The sequence below is a fragment of the Bos mutus genome, chromosome X (genome assembly GCF_027580195.1).
Source record: "Bos mutus isolate GX-2022 chromosome X, NWIPB_WYAK_1.1, whole genome shotgun sequence".
In the NCBI taxonomy this organism is placed as follows: Eukaryota; Metazoa; Chordata; class Mammalia; order Artiodactyla; family Bovidae; genus Bos; species Bos mutus.
The window spans coordinates 71,200,282-71,214,645 of record NC_091646.1 but is presented as its reverse complement, the minus strand read 5'-3'; the positions used below and the strand labels follow the sequence as shown (position 1 = coordinate 71,214,645).

General features: G+C 44.8%; 1 protein-coding gene across 1 annotated transcript; it reads right to left on the bottom strand.

The window, feature by feature from the left end:
• Positions 1–7,322: 7,322 nt before the first annotated feature.
• Positions 7,323–8,471, bottom strand: P2RY4 (pyrimidinergic receptor P2Y4). The gene has a single exon (XM_005900839.2). The coding sequence runs from the start codon at positions 8,418–8,420 to the stop codon at positions 7,323–7,325; it is 1,098 nt and encodes a 365-aa protein (XP_005900901.1). The 5' UTR covers positions 8,421–8,471.
• Between the last annotated feature and the right edge of the window lie 5,893 nt (positions 8,472–14,364).

Below are 14,364 nucleotides of genomic sequence, written 5' to 3'. Positions count from 1 at the left end.
GGTCTGGTATTCCCATCTCTTTCAGAATGTTCCACAGTTTGTTGTGATCCACACAGTCAAAGGCTTTAGCATAGTCAATAAAGCAGAGGCAGATGGTTCTCTGGAACTCTTTTGTTTTTTCAATGATCCAATGGATGTTGGCAATTTGATCTCTGGTTCCTCTACCTTTTCTAATCCATCTTGAACATCTAGAAGTTCTCGGTTCACATACTGGCTTGGAGAATTTTGAGCATTACCTTGCTACCATGTGATATGAGCACAATTGTGCAGCAGTTTGAGCATTCTTTGGCATTGTCTTTCTTTGGGTTTGGAATGAAAACTAACCTTTTCCAGTCCTGTGACCACTGCTGAGTTTTCAAAATTTGCTGGCATATTGAGTGCAGCACTTTCAGAGCATCATCTTTTAGGATTTGAAATAGCTCAACTGGAATTCCATCACCTCCACTAGCTTTGTTTGTAGTGATGCTTCCTAAGGCCCACTTGCTTCGCATTCCAGGATGTCTGGCTCTAGGTGAGTGATCACACCATCATGATTATCTGGGTCATGAAGATCTTTTTTGTATAGTTCTTCTGTGTATTCTTGCCACCTCTTCTTAATATCTTCTACTTCTGTTAGGTCCATACTGTTTCTGGGCTTTATTGTGCCAATCTTTGCATGAAATGTTCCCTTGGTATCTCTAATTTTCTTGAAGAGATCTCTAGTCTTTCCCATTCTATTGTTTCCCTCTATTTCTTTGCACTAATCACTGAGGAAGGCTTCTTATCTCTCCTTACTATTCTTTGGAACTCTGCATTCAAATGGATATATCTTTCCTTTTCTCACTTGCCTTTTGCTTCTCTTCTATTCACAGCTATTTGTAAGGCCTCCTCAGACAGCCATTTTGCCTTTTTGTATTTCTTTTTCTTGGGGATGCTCTTGATCATCACCTCCTGTACAATGTCACCAAACTCTGTCCATAGTTCTTCAGGCACTCTGTCTATCAGATCTAATCCCTTGAATCTATTTGTCACTTCCACTGTATAATCGTAAGGGAATTGATTTAGGTCATACCTGAATGGTCTAGTGGTTTTCCCTACTTTCTTCAAATTAATTCTGAATTTGGCAATAAGGAGTTCATGATCTGAGCCACAGTCAGTTCCCGGTCTTGTTTTTGCTAACTGTATAGCGCTTCTCCATCTTTGGTTACAGAGAATATAATCAATCTGATTTCGGTGTTGACCATCTGGTGATGTCCATGTGCAGAGTCTTCTCTTGTGTTGTTGGAAGAGGGTGTTTGCTATGACCAGTTTGTTTTCTTGGCAAAACTCTATTATCCTTTCCCCTGTTTCATTCTGTACTCCAAGGCCAAATTTGCCTGTTACTCCAGGTATTTCTTCACTTCCTACTTTGGCATTATAGTCCCCTATAATGAAAAGGACATCTTTTTTGGGTGTTAGTTCTAGAAGGTCTTGTAGGTCTTCATAAAACCATTCAACTTCAGCTTCTTCAGCATTATTGGTCAGGGCATAGACTTGGATTACTGTGATATTGAATGGTTTGCCTTGGAAATGAACAGAGATCATTCTGTCATTTTTGAGATTACATCTAAGTACTGCATTTTGGACTCTTTCATTGACTATGATGGCTACTCCATTTCTTCTAAGGGATTCTTGCCCACAGTAGTAGATATAATGGTCATCTGAGTTAAATTCACCCATTCCAGTCAATTTTATTTCACTGATTTCTAAAATGTCAATGTTCACTCTTGCCATCTCCTGTTTGACCACTTTCAATTTGCCTTGACTCATGGACCTAACATTCCAGGTTCCTATGCAATATTGCTCTTTACAGCATCGGACCTTGCTTCATCACCAGTCACATCCACAACTGGGTGCTGTGGCTCCATCTCTTTGCTTTGGCTCCATCTCTTCATTCTTTCTGTATCTATTTATCCACTGATCTCTAGTAGCATATTGGGCACCTACAGACCTGGGGAGTTCATCTTTCAGTGTGATATCTTTTTGCCTTTTCATACTGTTCATGGGGTTCTCAAGGCAAGAATACTGAAGTGGTGCCATTCCCTTCTCCAGTGGACCATGTTTTGTCAGAACTCTCCACCATGACCCGTCCATCTTGGGTGGCCCTACACAGCATGGCTCATAGTTTCAATGAGTTAGACAAGGCTGTGGTCCATGTGATCAGATTGGTTAGTTTTCTGTGACTGTGGTTCAGTCTGTCTGCCCTCTGATGGAGAAGGGTAAGAGGCTTATAGAAGCTTCTTGATGGGAGAGACTGATTGAGAGGGAAACTGGGTCTTATTCTGATGGGAGGGGCCATGCTCAGTAAATCTTTAATTCAATTTTCTGTTGATGGGTGGGGCTGTGTTCCCAACCTGTTATTTCAGTTCAGTTCAGTCGTTCAACTCCCAGTGTTTACTCAAACTCATGTCCATAATGGGTTAAATAACAATTCGGGATAGTAGTATAAGCAATATCAAAAGACAATATAAGTGCCAAATGACTGATCTAGGCAATAATTACTGTAGGAGTGATCAGGAAGGTCACTGTGCAAAAGAGTCAGCAGAGAAGTCCTCAGAAGAAGTGGGACTTAAGCTTGATCTTGGGTGTACATGCTAAGTTACTTCAGTCGTGTCCGACTCTTTGCAACACTCTGAACCATAGCCAGCCAGGCTCCTCTGTCCATGGGATTCTCCAGGCAAGAATACTGGAGCGGGTTGCCATTTCCTTCTTCAAGTGATCTTCCTGATCCAGGGATCAAACCCATGTCTCTTAGGTCTCCTGCCCTGAAAGGCAGGTTCTTTACTGCTAGTGCCACCTGGGGCCTTGGACACTGGGTAGGAAAAAGACTGTGGGAAAACAAAGGGAGGGCATTCAAACATGTGGGAAAGGAAGAATAAAAGTGGAGATGTAAGCAAGTGGAGGTCATATTTGGAAAAAAAAGAATGAGGAGATCAAAATAGCTGGAGAAGAGAGATTTGTACTGGGGAAGAATGGAAAATAAGACTGAAAAAGGCATTCTTGAATTTCTTCTTCTTCTGTGTGTGTTTTTGAAAAAGCATAATCTTTATTCAGTGGCCAAAGAATGGAAAGATGGTAACTAAGTTCACAGATCACCTTCTCACATGCCTGGCAAGAGGGATTTAATTTTTGAGAGTAAAAACAAAGAGAGGAGAAGTGAAGCTAATGATGAGGAGGCATATGCAATAGCACTCTTGAATTTCTGACAAAAGAATTTCAACCTGCCTTGTAGACAATGGGGAACCATGAAAGAGTTTTGAGCGAGAGAGTGAAACTGTGAAAGCAGCTTTGGGGCCAATTAATCTGGCAATATGCACTGAGTATATCATGCGAGGAGAGATTAGAGGTAAGGAAGACCAGTTGGGAGACAGTGACAGTCAGGGAGAAAGTGACAAGAGCCAGTATTAGAATGGCAGTGTGTGTGCTCAGTCACGTCACAAAGCTCAGACTCTTTGTGACCCCGTGGACTGTAGCCCACCAGGCTCCTCTGTCCATGGAAATTTCCAAACAAGAATACTGGAATGGGATGCCATTTCCTACTCCAGGGGATCTTCTCGACCAAGGGATCGAACAAGCATCTCTTGCATCTCCTGCATTGGCAGGTAGATTCTTTACCACCGCACTCACTTGGGAAGCCCCAGAATGGTAGCACTGGAACCATAAAGTCACCTAAGCTTGAAAACATTCAGGCAACTCTGACTCTTTGTCCTCCCTATTTCATGAGATTTAGACATCTCTTCCCTCATCATGTCAATTACAATTGGCCTTCTTTTATAGAATGGTAGCACTGGAACTATAAAGGAAACAGGGAGGGCAAAGAGTCAAAGTTACCTGAGTATTCTCAAGCCTAGGTGACTTGAGAAAAGAAGATGCCACAAACACAAATGAGCAAGACAAGTAGGGAAACTGGTTTAGGGAGTTTAGTTTTTGACAATTTGGGTTGGAAGTAACAATGGAAAATCCAAGTGAAATTGTCCAGTGGGCAGCTGAAGACATAAAGGTGGAGCTTGGGAGAAAGGTCAGACCTGGAACTGAGTTGGCCTGGTGTAATGGAAGGAGCTCTGGGATTCTGGGGCCCTGGGGCCTAGTCTCTGCTCTGCCCCTAACTTACTAAGTCATGAGCAAGTCATATCTCAGGACCCGTTTCCTCCTTTGTAAAATGAAGCAGTGCCCAGGCCCTAGAAGATTTCCAAGGTACTCTCAAGGACTCTGAATCAACTGAATTGTATTCACATGCATATATGCTCTCTCCAAGAGAAAAATCACAGCTCAGATGAGGGGAGGGGATTAAATAATCCCCAAATGCTCTGACTATGACAGATTTTGGAACTCTGTTCACTTAGGGAATAAAAAAGAAAGAGCAGCAAGCAAACAGAAGAAGTAGTAAGAGTGAGAAAAGTAGGAAGAGAGAATTTTTTTTAACAGTTTTATTGAGATGTAGTTTATTTACTATAGAATTCACCATTTCTAAGTATACAATTCAATAATTTGTATTATATTCACAAGGTTGCAAATTACCAGAGAGAAATTTTAAAGCAAGGAGATAAAATAAGGAACTAAAGTTAAAAGTATTACAATAAATGGAAGAAATAGTTACATCAAATATGACAAAGGGTTAACATGTATGTCAAATAAAGAATACATTTAGATAGAAAAGAATACCACTAAGATACCAATTCAAGAAGGATATGAACAGACAATTCACCCGAGGGAAAATGCAAATAGTGAACATGTGGAAAGTGTTCAATCCCATGAGTAATCAAAGAAATGAAATAAGTTAAATGTTTAAGCCATCCAAAAAGATTTCTTATAAAGTCTAATGCCAGGGCTGCAAGGGAACTGAACACTCATGTGTCATTGTGATGTTGAAAATTTGTGCTGTCCTTTGGGAAATCAAGCTCTATGAAACCACTCATGCTCTTTGATCTGGTAATCCCACCCCTGGGAACTTCTCCTAGGAAGAGAATTACAAAGAAGGAAAAACCTATATGCATTAAAACATTCAAAGCACAGAAAAACTGGGAGTTCCCTAAATGACCAATAATAGGAGAATAGTCAAACAAAATATGATCTACTGATGGATGGAATTTTATGTCATCATTGAAATGAATATGAAAGACTGTAACACAAGGAGAGTACTTGCAATAAAAAAATTTTTTTAAGAATTTTAAAATATATGTACACTGATTGCATTTAAACATATACATATATATATACATATATATATACACACACACATATATGTATTATATAAACTAGAGAAGCATGGAACATGGAAAAATGAAAAGAATTGTCTAGGGTTGTGAAGTAGAGGTGAATATTTTCTTTCAAATTTTTATTTAATATTGTCATGCTGTTGCTGTTTAGTTGCTGAATCTTGTCTGACTCTTTTGCAGCCTCATGGACTGTAGACAGCCAGGCTCCTCTGTCCATGGGATTTTCCAGACAAGAATACTGGAGTGGGTGGCCATTTCCTCCTCCAGGGGATCTTCATGATTCAGGAATCAGTGGAATTTTTTAATGTGGCTTTTACAAAAAAAGTTTTAAAGTAGGTATGCAATAGGGTTAAGCAAAGCAGAAAAGTCAAAGGGGATGAAGGCAGAGAAAAGACCCCTAAAGGTTTTCCTTATGAGGCAATTTGTGTTCTAGGTACAGAAAAGTATAGGAAGGAAACCAGATCCAGAGAGTTAGGGGATGACTTTGTGGTGAGGAAATGGGATTCATGGTACTGTTTCCAGAAATTTGACTGTGAAATGAATAAGATGAGTAGAATTTTTTTAAAGACAAAATGAAATCTGTTACAGAAGAGACTGAAAGTGATGAAGAAGGACAAACAAAGGAAAAGGAAAGTGGGCCTTGATATCTAGAGAGGAAGAGGGAGCCCTTAAAAGAATGCAAAAGGGGACTCAGGGACATTGGAGTCTTGTTTTTCTGCAGACCAGCCCTAACCTTACTCTCTACAGAGACCCCATAGAAGCCAGGAGACAAGTAAGGGATCAGAGTCAGGTTAGCAAGGGCAGGGAAAAAGGAAAGGAAGGCTGGAGATTCAGGAGACCAAAGGGCTGGAAGGCGATTTACAGCAGATGCCTGGAAGGGTAAGCCTACCCTTCTCACAGAGGCCTGCCCAGAAATTCTTCCCATGGCTTGAGGGTTAGCTCCCCAAGTTTCACATCCCACCTCCACTCCTAGAAGCCTGTAAGCACAAAGATGGTGCTAGAGAGGAGTGACTGGATGGCAAACTCTGAGGGAAGTTGTCCTAGCCCCTGTGCCTTGCCCTGTCCTCGAAGTCCTAAAGCCTGATCTGAAAGAGCTGGTGACAGATTTATCATTTATCTAGGACAGGAGCCAGAGAAAGGGGAGTGACCAGTGAAGAGCCATCTGTGGGCCTCAGTCCCTGTCACCACCCCGATCTCTGCACAAACCTGCTCCACCCTTTGGTGCTGGAATTTATGCCATAGACGAGAGCTCCTCCCTCCTGTTCTGAGCCATCCACTCTGCCCTTCATTAAGTACAGGAGAGCTGTCAAATATGTTCTCAGCAAACATCATAAAGAAGGGCCAATCCCATTCCTGTTCCAAAGGCCATTATCAGCCTGGGTCCTGCCCCTGAAGCTTCTCAAGGTCCCCATCCCATGAGAAGACTTCCCACCCCACGAAAGGGCTCCCTCTCTTCATTGTGGCTACATAACACTCAACAGAGCCATGTCTCCAGCTGCATGTGAGGACCCTGGAAGGTAGGCTGTCTGGACTGTGCCCTAGGTCAGTGCCTGGGTAAGCAGGACAATCCTGTCTTCCAGGGGAAACCAGGGAGTGGGTGTGGGCACTACACATGTCACATCCCAGGCACCTGTGATATGCTGAGGCCCCCACTTCTTGATTCTGGCTATCACCGTCAAATAAGTCAGCCCAATCCTGAGATCACCCCAGCTTCTCCACTTCTCCAGTTAAATGCTCTGGTCTGGCTGAAGGAATGCATGCTGTACAAGGAAACAGGGGGAGAGGCCAGAAGTAATGTAGGACTAAGAAACAGGACCAGTAGCCCCAGGAAGAGGACAGAAACAAGAGAAAGGAGTTGAGGAAAAAGAGTGGCTTCTAGTGTTTTGGGCTAAAAAGGAGAGGGCAACTGAAGGGTTTAGGAGTGACAGGGTCACATGCGATTTCTCTGGCTCCTCCTAAACCTTAAGATGAGGGCCTCTTTCCAGAGCCCAGAGAAGAGGAGAAAGCAGCCAGATCTGGTGTCACTATTAGATTCCCTCCCCTCTGCTCTGCACTCACCCCCTTTCTCTCACTTCCCAGCTTCCAGTGTTACAAACTATCTGCCCAAGGGGTGGGGCAGCCGCTGTCCTGGGGGGCGGCTGTCCACCTGCATCTGCTGTCTTCAGGCAGGGACACCAGCACCAGAGAGGAGGAAGCCCTGGGAGGCCGGGACCTGCTACCCCTGCAGAGTTGCTGGAGCTGACGTCGGTACTTTTCCCCAGTGAGCAAATAGAGCACAGGATCCAGGCAGCTATTGGCGCTGGCCAGAGGCCGAGTCACTTTGTAGACCAAGTTGACGATGTTCAGCACCCTGCAGTCAGCTTCCAACAGCCTTGCCATGTAATAAATTGTGCGGGTGATGTGGAAAGGCACAAAGCAGACAGCAAAGACAGTCAGCACCACAGCGATGGTACGCAGAGAGCGCAGACGGGAAGATGACTGGGTGGCCCCTGGCAAGGGCTGATACAGGCGCTGGGCCATGAGTCCATAGCAGACAAGAGTGACCAGGCAGGGAACACCAAAGAGCAGCCCCATGATTGCCGAACTGAAGTGCACATAATGGTCAAATTCCTCAGGCCGAGTGGTGTCGTGGCACAAGACGGTGTCGCCCTTGGGGCTGGTGGTGACGAAGAACAGGTTGGGCACGAGACAGCCAGCTACGACCAACCAAACTGCCAGGCAGAGAAGGCCAGCAAGGCGTGGGCAGCCCCAGCGCAGCGCCCGCAGTGGGTGGCAGATGCCCAGGTAGCGGTGCACACTAATGCAGGTGAGGAAAAGAATACTGCAGTAGAGGTTCCAATAGAAGAGAAAGCGGATGAACTTGCAGAGCCCAGTGCCAAAGGGCCAGTGGTTGCGGGCTGCGTAATAGTAGACAAGAGTGGGCAGTGATAGGACATACAAAGTATCTGACAGGGCTAAGTGGAACATGTAGGTGGCTGTTGCATCCCACGGTCGGAGGCGAAAGAGGAAGAGCCAGATGGTCAGGGTATTGAGGCCTAGGCCCAGCAGGAAGACAACTGCATAGGTCACAGGCAGCAGGATGAACTTGAACTCCTCGTTAAACTGGCAGTCCAGTTCCATCTCACTGTTGTCAGGATCTGAGTGGGCGCCTAAGGTTGTGAACAGCAAGGACTCTGTACCAGCCATGGTGCCCCTAGAGGCAGAAAGGGCAGAGTGAGGATAGCTGGATTTCCCTGGCCACCTAGCCCTAACCTGGGGAAAGAAAGCAGAGAATGGGGAGGGCAATGGTTGAGGCACAAGTAGGGGTTGAGAGGATGCATCTGGAGGTAACCTAGGCCAGCCTGGCTTCTTCCAGAGATCCCTTGGTCCAGCCCAGGGAGTAGTAGGTAGCAGGCAGCAGTGCGGCTCAGGAGGGCAGTCAGTGGATTTGGGTTGTTCTTCTGCAGCTAACTCTGTCCTTCAGGGCTTAGCTAGCTGAAGGGAATTGGGGTCTACCAGGACCACTGTGGGAAGATACCCAGACCCAAATTTTCTCCCAGCTCACCAGAAGAGCGACATCACTGTGAAGAGGGCATCTCTCCACACAGTGACTTCTCTCCCCTGGTCCCAGTGTCTCTGTACTAAGTGATCTCTGACGCCTTCCCCCAGCCTGGGCCAGCCCAGAGCCCCATTGCCACCCTTACCGAAGAAACTTGGCATGCATCCTACCTGGTCCCCTTGAGGCTGAGCCCAGCTGACTCTGTCACCCTTCCCCTTGGCAGCCAGAGGGCATAACCAAGGAGGCGGGATTGGGGGTGGGGTTCCTCCCGTCCTGGGAAATCATTAGCGATAGCAAGGCCCATCAAGATTGGGAAACTGGGGCCCAGCGAGATTACTATTTAACAGCTTCTAAATGACAGTAGGAGACAGTACACAAGGAAACGTCCAAGTTGACAGATGAAGAGCCAGGCCACTGGAGATAACCAAACCTGAAGGATGATCATAGAAATCTGTATGAGCAGAAAAATGGGAAATGAAGTTTTAGAAAATCTAAACTACTGATATAAATCTTAACTCCGTGTGCATCTAATTATAAGAAATGTATATATAGCACTAACTACACGCAAGGCACTGTTCTAAATGCTTTATACTTATTAAGGGCTTCACAGGCTCTCTGAAGTAGGTATCATGATTATCCCTACTTTACTGATGAGAAAACTAAGGCACAGAGAGTTGAAGTATTTAATTAGTCAAGATTTGAACCCAGGCAGGCTGGCTTTTAAATCAGGCTCTAACATCCATGGACTTAATTGCTATCTCAGTGGCCTCTCTAAGCCACTGGCCACAATCTAGGAAAGGATAAGCAAATACTTTCTGAGAGCCTACTATGTGCTTGGTCCAGCTCTAGACACTGGTAGTTCACCAGTACTAAACAAAACAAAAACTCCTACTCTAATTAAGCTTACATATTGGTGGGAAGGAAAAGATAATAAAATTAACAAGTAAAATATACAGATCATGATCATTGCTATGGAAAAAAGTATAGGAGAAAAAAAAATAGAGTGTTTCTGTTTTAAATATTAGGGTGACTTTAAACAAAGACCAGATGATTGTGAGGAAGAGGAAACAGAGATGAAGTCAGAGAGTTCAGCATGAACCAGATCATGAAGGTCCTTGGAAGCCATTGTGAGGACACCTTGGCTTCTTCTTTCAGTGACTGAGAAGCCATTGAGGGTTTAGAAGAGACAAGTGTCAGGATTTGATTCACATTTTAGAAGGCTCTCTGGCAAGCTCTATGTTGAGAACAGACTACAGGATGGTGTACACAGGAGGAAGACCAGATCAGGGACTATTGCCAATAAAGATGATGGTGGCTTGGACCACAGTGGTGAAGGTTGTAAGAAGTGGCAGAGTCTGGCCAGATTTTGAAAGTAAAGATAACAATAGTTATTGATAAGGGATATAAGAGAAAGAGAGGAGTCAAGAATAACTCGAAGATTTCTGGCCTGAGCAACTGGACTTATACCCTTGACAAAGATGAGGAAGGCTATGAGAAAAGTAGATCTGGGGAAAGATGAGGTTCTTTCACCTGTCAATTTCAAGAGGACTACTGAGCTGGAAAGGACTCTGATGCTGGGAAAGATTAAAGACAGGAGGAGAAGGGGACAACAGAAGATGAGTTGGTTGGATAGCACCACTGCCTCAATGGACATGACTTTGAGCAAGCTCTGGGAGATGGTGATGGACAGGGAAGCCTGGCATGCTGAAGTCCATGGGGTCGCAAAAAGTCAGACACGATTGAGCGACTGAACAATAATTACACACATAAGAGGAGGTGGTGAGGACATGGTTCACTCTTCCCCAAGGATGCTAACCAACATGCTTCCCTTATAGTCTCCACCTCTTTCTACACGCCACCTCTCATCTCTCTGTCACCCCAGAAGACCCTTGTCTGAATACAGCCAAGGAAGTACAGATGCCAAACCTAGATGCTTAAGAGGCTAGTACTAGGGAATGCAGAATTGTCAGGCGCTCTGGGCCTGAAGTTCCTGGGACTAACTAAGGCTGAGTGATTATGAAGGTCTTAGGCTCAGGAAGCAAGTTCTGGGCCTGGAGGACTCTGAGGGTGAGGGTGCTCTTGGCAAGGGAGAGATGACTACAGCAGAACCACTCTGAAGGGAGCTGCAAAACAATGGAGACTCTGAACCTGATCTTCAGGTTCTAAAAATATTACCCAGCTGGATCCTGGGAGGAGGAGGCAGGGCTGCAGGGGAGGCTCTAGAAGCTAGAATCTAGATCTCCTGGAAGGTCCAGAAATCTCTTTGGGAGGAGAAACCTGAATATCCTTGCCCAGTGGTGGGGAGTGGGAGAGGGTGTGGATAAAAGGTAGGCAAGGAAGAAGAGATCATAGCCTGAGTCCTGGATAGCTGAATGCTGTGATATTGCACAAAAGGCCCAGGTATTTGGAGCCAGACACACCTGAATTCAAATCCTTGTTCTTCCACATATTAATTGTGTCACCCTGGATCAGTTATCTCAGTTTTCTCATCAGTGAAGTGGGGTCAATAATATCAACCTTTCAGGGTTTTCTGAATTGGTTAATAGATGTAAAAACTTTGCAAACTATGTGTGCTGCTGTGTTTAGTCATGTCCAACTCTTTGAGATCCCATGGACTGAAGCCCACCAGGCTCCTCTGTCCATGGAATTTTCCAGGCATAAATACTGGAGTGAGTTGCCATGCCCTCCTCCAGGGGATCTTCCAGATCCAAGGATCCAACCTGCATCTCTTAGTCTTTTGCATTGGCAGGCGGATTCTTTACTACTGCACCACCTGGGAAGCCCCTTAAAATGCTGCTGATCTATGAAGTACTTCATACTATTTACTCTGCTCCCAGGGATGAAGCTGGCTTCTTCAGAGGAGGACAAATGTGATTTGAGGCTTGGCATATACTCAAGAGGACACTCCAGTGTCCACAAAACTAGAGAAGCCCCAGCAGGAGCCAGTTTTTCTCCTACTGCTTCAAGCTGATTTAGCTTTGCCGTGTTTCTGCCGGTCCCTGGATAGTTGCAGCTGCCGCCGCTGCCACCACTACCACCCAGTGGCTACTTCAGGAAAACACCTCTCCCAACATTCCCCAACCGGAAGTAGCTTCCACTGATGTCACCTAGGCCAAAAGGAATGCCTACTTTATGAAAGGCTGCAGACCAGACTGGCTCTCTCCTGTGAAACTCTTCCTCACGTTCATTTCTGTGACTTTACATTACTCTGATTCTCCTATTCCTCTGGATATTCCTTCTGTCTCTTTCCCTGGCTCCTTTCTGTCCTCCTTCCTCCAAATGTGACCCTTCCCCAAGGCTTATTCCCAGAATCTCTTCTCTCCTCTCCTCTCTTTCCATTCTTCCATTGTTTATTCCTCTCTCCATCTCTCTCTCTCCATCCACTGTCATGATTTAACTTACAAGTTATGAATAATTATAATGACCAATGAACTGTGGTGTTGGAGAAGACTCTTGAGAGTCCCTTGGACTGCAAGGAGATCCAACCAGTCCATCCTCAAGGAAATCAGTCCTGAATATTCATTGGAAGGACTGATGCTGAAGCTGAAACTCCAATACTTTGGCCACCTGATGCGAAGAACTGACTCGTTGGAAAAGACCCTGATGCTGGGAAAGATTGAAAGTGGGAGGAGAAGGGGACAAGAGAGGACGAGATAGTTGGATGGCATCACCGACTCAATAGACATGGGTTTGAGTAAACTCTGGGAGTTGGTGATGGACAGGGAGGCCTGGCGAGCTGCAGTCCATAGGGTCGCAAAGAATTGGACACGACTGAGTGACTGAACTGAACTGAACTGAACTGAGATTCCAGCATACAAATCTGTCTCCAACCAAATTTCTCACACTCTTATCACATTTGATTTCTACTGAGATTATGGCACATACTACAGACTGCCTGGAATTATACTCATTTGTGTTTTTATCTATCTCCTCCAGATCTTCCCACTCCCAAATAATACCCAGAGTTACCTGAGAACAAGCATTTGGTTTTACTTCTGTCTTTCTCAAAGCCTTCCAGGTAAAGTTATGATGATATATGTTCCAGGATTTTTTTCCACATTATACACCTTGTTGTCCAAAAAATGCCTTTCATTTCAATGTTAAGAAAGTAGATAAACCGTATACAAGAGCCTATGAGCTATGTCGTTTCAGTCGAGTCCGACTCTTTGGGACCCCATGGACTGTAGCCCGCCAGGATCCTCTGTCCACGGGGTTCTCCAAGCAAGAATACTGGACTGGGATGCCATGCCCTTCTGCAGGGGATCTTTCCGACCCAGGAACTGAACTGGCATTCCTTACATTTCCTCCATTAGGCAGGTGGGCTCTTTACCACTAGCGCCACCTGGTGTTAAAGAAATATTTGTTGCATGAATGAATAGTCCCTGTTACAGTTAATTGAATTGAACGATTCTCACATCTATAAGCCCTGTATTTATTGTTTGCTGTAACATGTATCCACTTGGGTATCTCATTGATATCTAGAATTTAGTGTGCCAGGCAAAGTTCATTATCTTCTTTCCCATGACAGAAAGGAGCAACATGGATACTGTTGTTGCTGAGATCCTTCGGTGCCCCTACTCTTCCAGTCTTCCCCCTCTTGGCCCCTCATATCTAATATTCATAAATGTCTTGATGACAGTTTCTCTGCAATGTTAACTGTTTCCTTGGGGCCTAAAGAAGGACAAGGGAGAAAGGCATGGTTTCTAATCTCTTTCTCTGAGTTGGGGGTGGGGGTGTGGGGAGGAAGGAAGGAAGGAAGAACAGGAGAGAAAAGTGAAATAGTGGGGGAAATGCACGCTTTGGAGTCATACAGACTTAGAGTTTACCTATGGCTTCATCACCTACTAGCTATAGGACTGTGGATAAGTATTCCTAAATTTCTATTTACTCATGTATAGAATGAGGACATGAGTAGCGACCTTGTTGTGAGGAGAAAATGAGGCAATGTGTCAACTCTCAGTGTCTGGCAGTTATCAGCCTCTTAATCGTTAGGAATTAAAGTATACGTGAATTTGGAGGGTTTGGAGATTGAGAAGTTCACCCCAATTGCCTAGGTTTTCTTTGTGAGGTGAAAAAGTGAGGTCACCTGCTGAGAGTAAGGTGCAGTGTGGAGTGGAACAGGACAGTCCCCACAGGCTTGATGGAAAGGAGCAGTAACCTGAAATCCCGAACAATCCAAATTTATTAGTAAAATCATGGGAGACTGGCTGGTTCCATATAATTGTATCCAGGTTAGTGTTGTAGCAGGGGTCTTTTCTGAAGCATTCCCTTTTAGTGTTTCTAAATGTCTGCTCTTTATCTCCAGCGAGGCTGTTAACAACTTTAGACTAGAGGCCAGAACCTCTGTGTCCAGTACCTAGGACAGCAGGGGAAGTCTCTGTTTCTACTATTTGATTAGTCTGCCTCCTCTCCATCCTCCCACACTGAGACAGTGCCATTGTCCACATGCCACTTAAGTCTGCTGGTATGCTGTCAGCTGCAATAACAGAATATTCCAACTCAGCTGAGTTTAAAATACGGAAACATATAATCTAAGTCCAGGAGCAGGGAGCTTTTGAGTTGGCTAATTCAACAGTTTAACATTGTCATTAA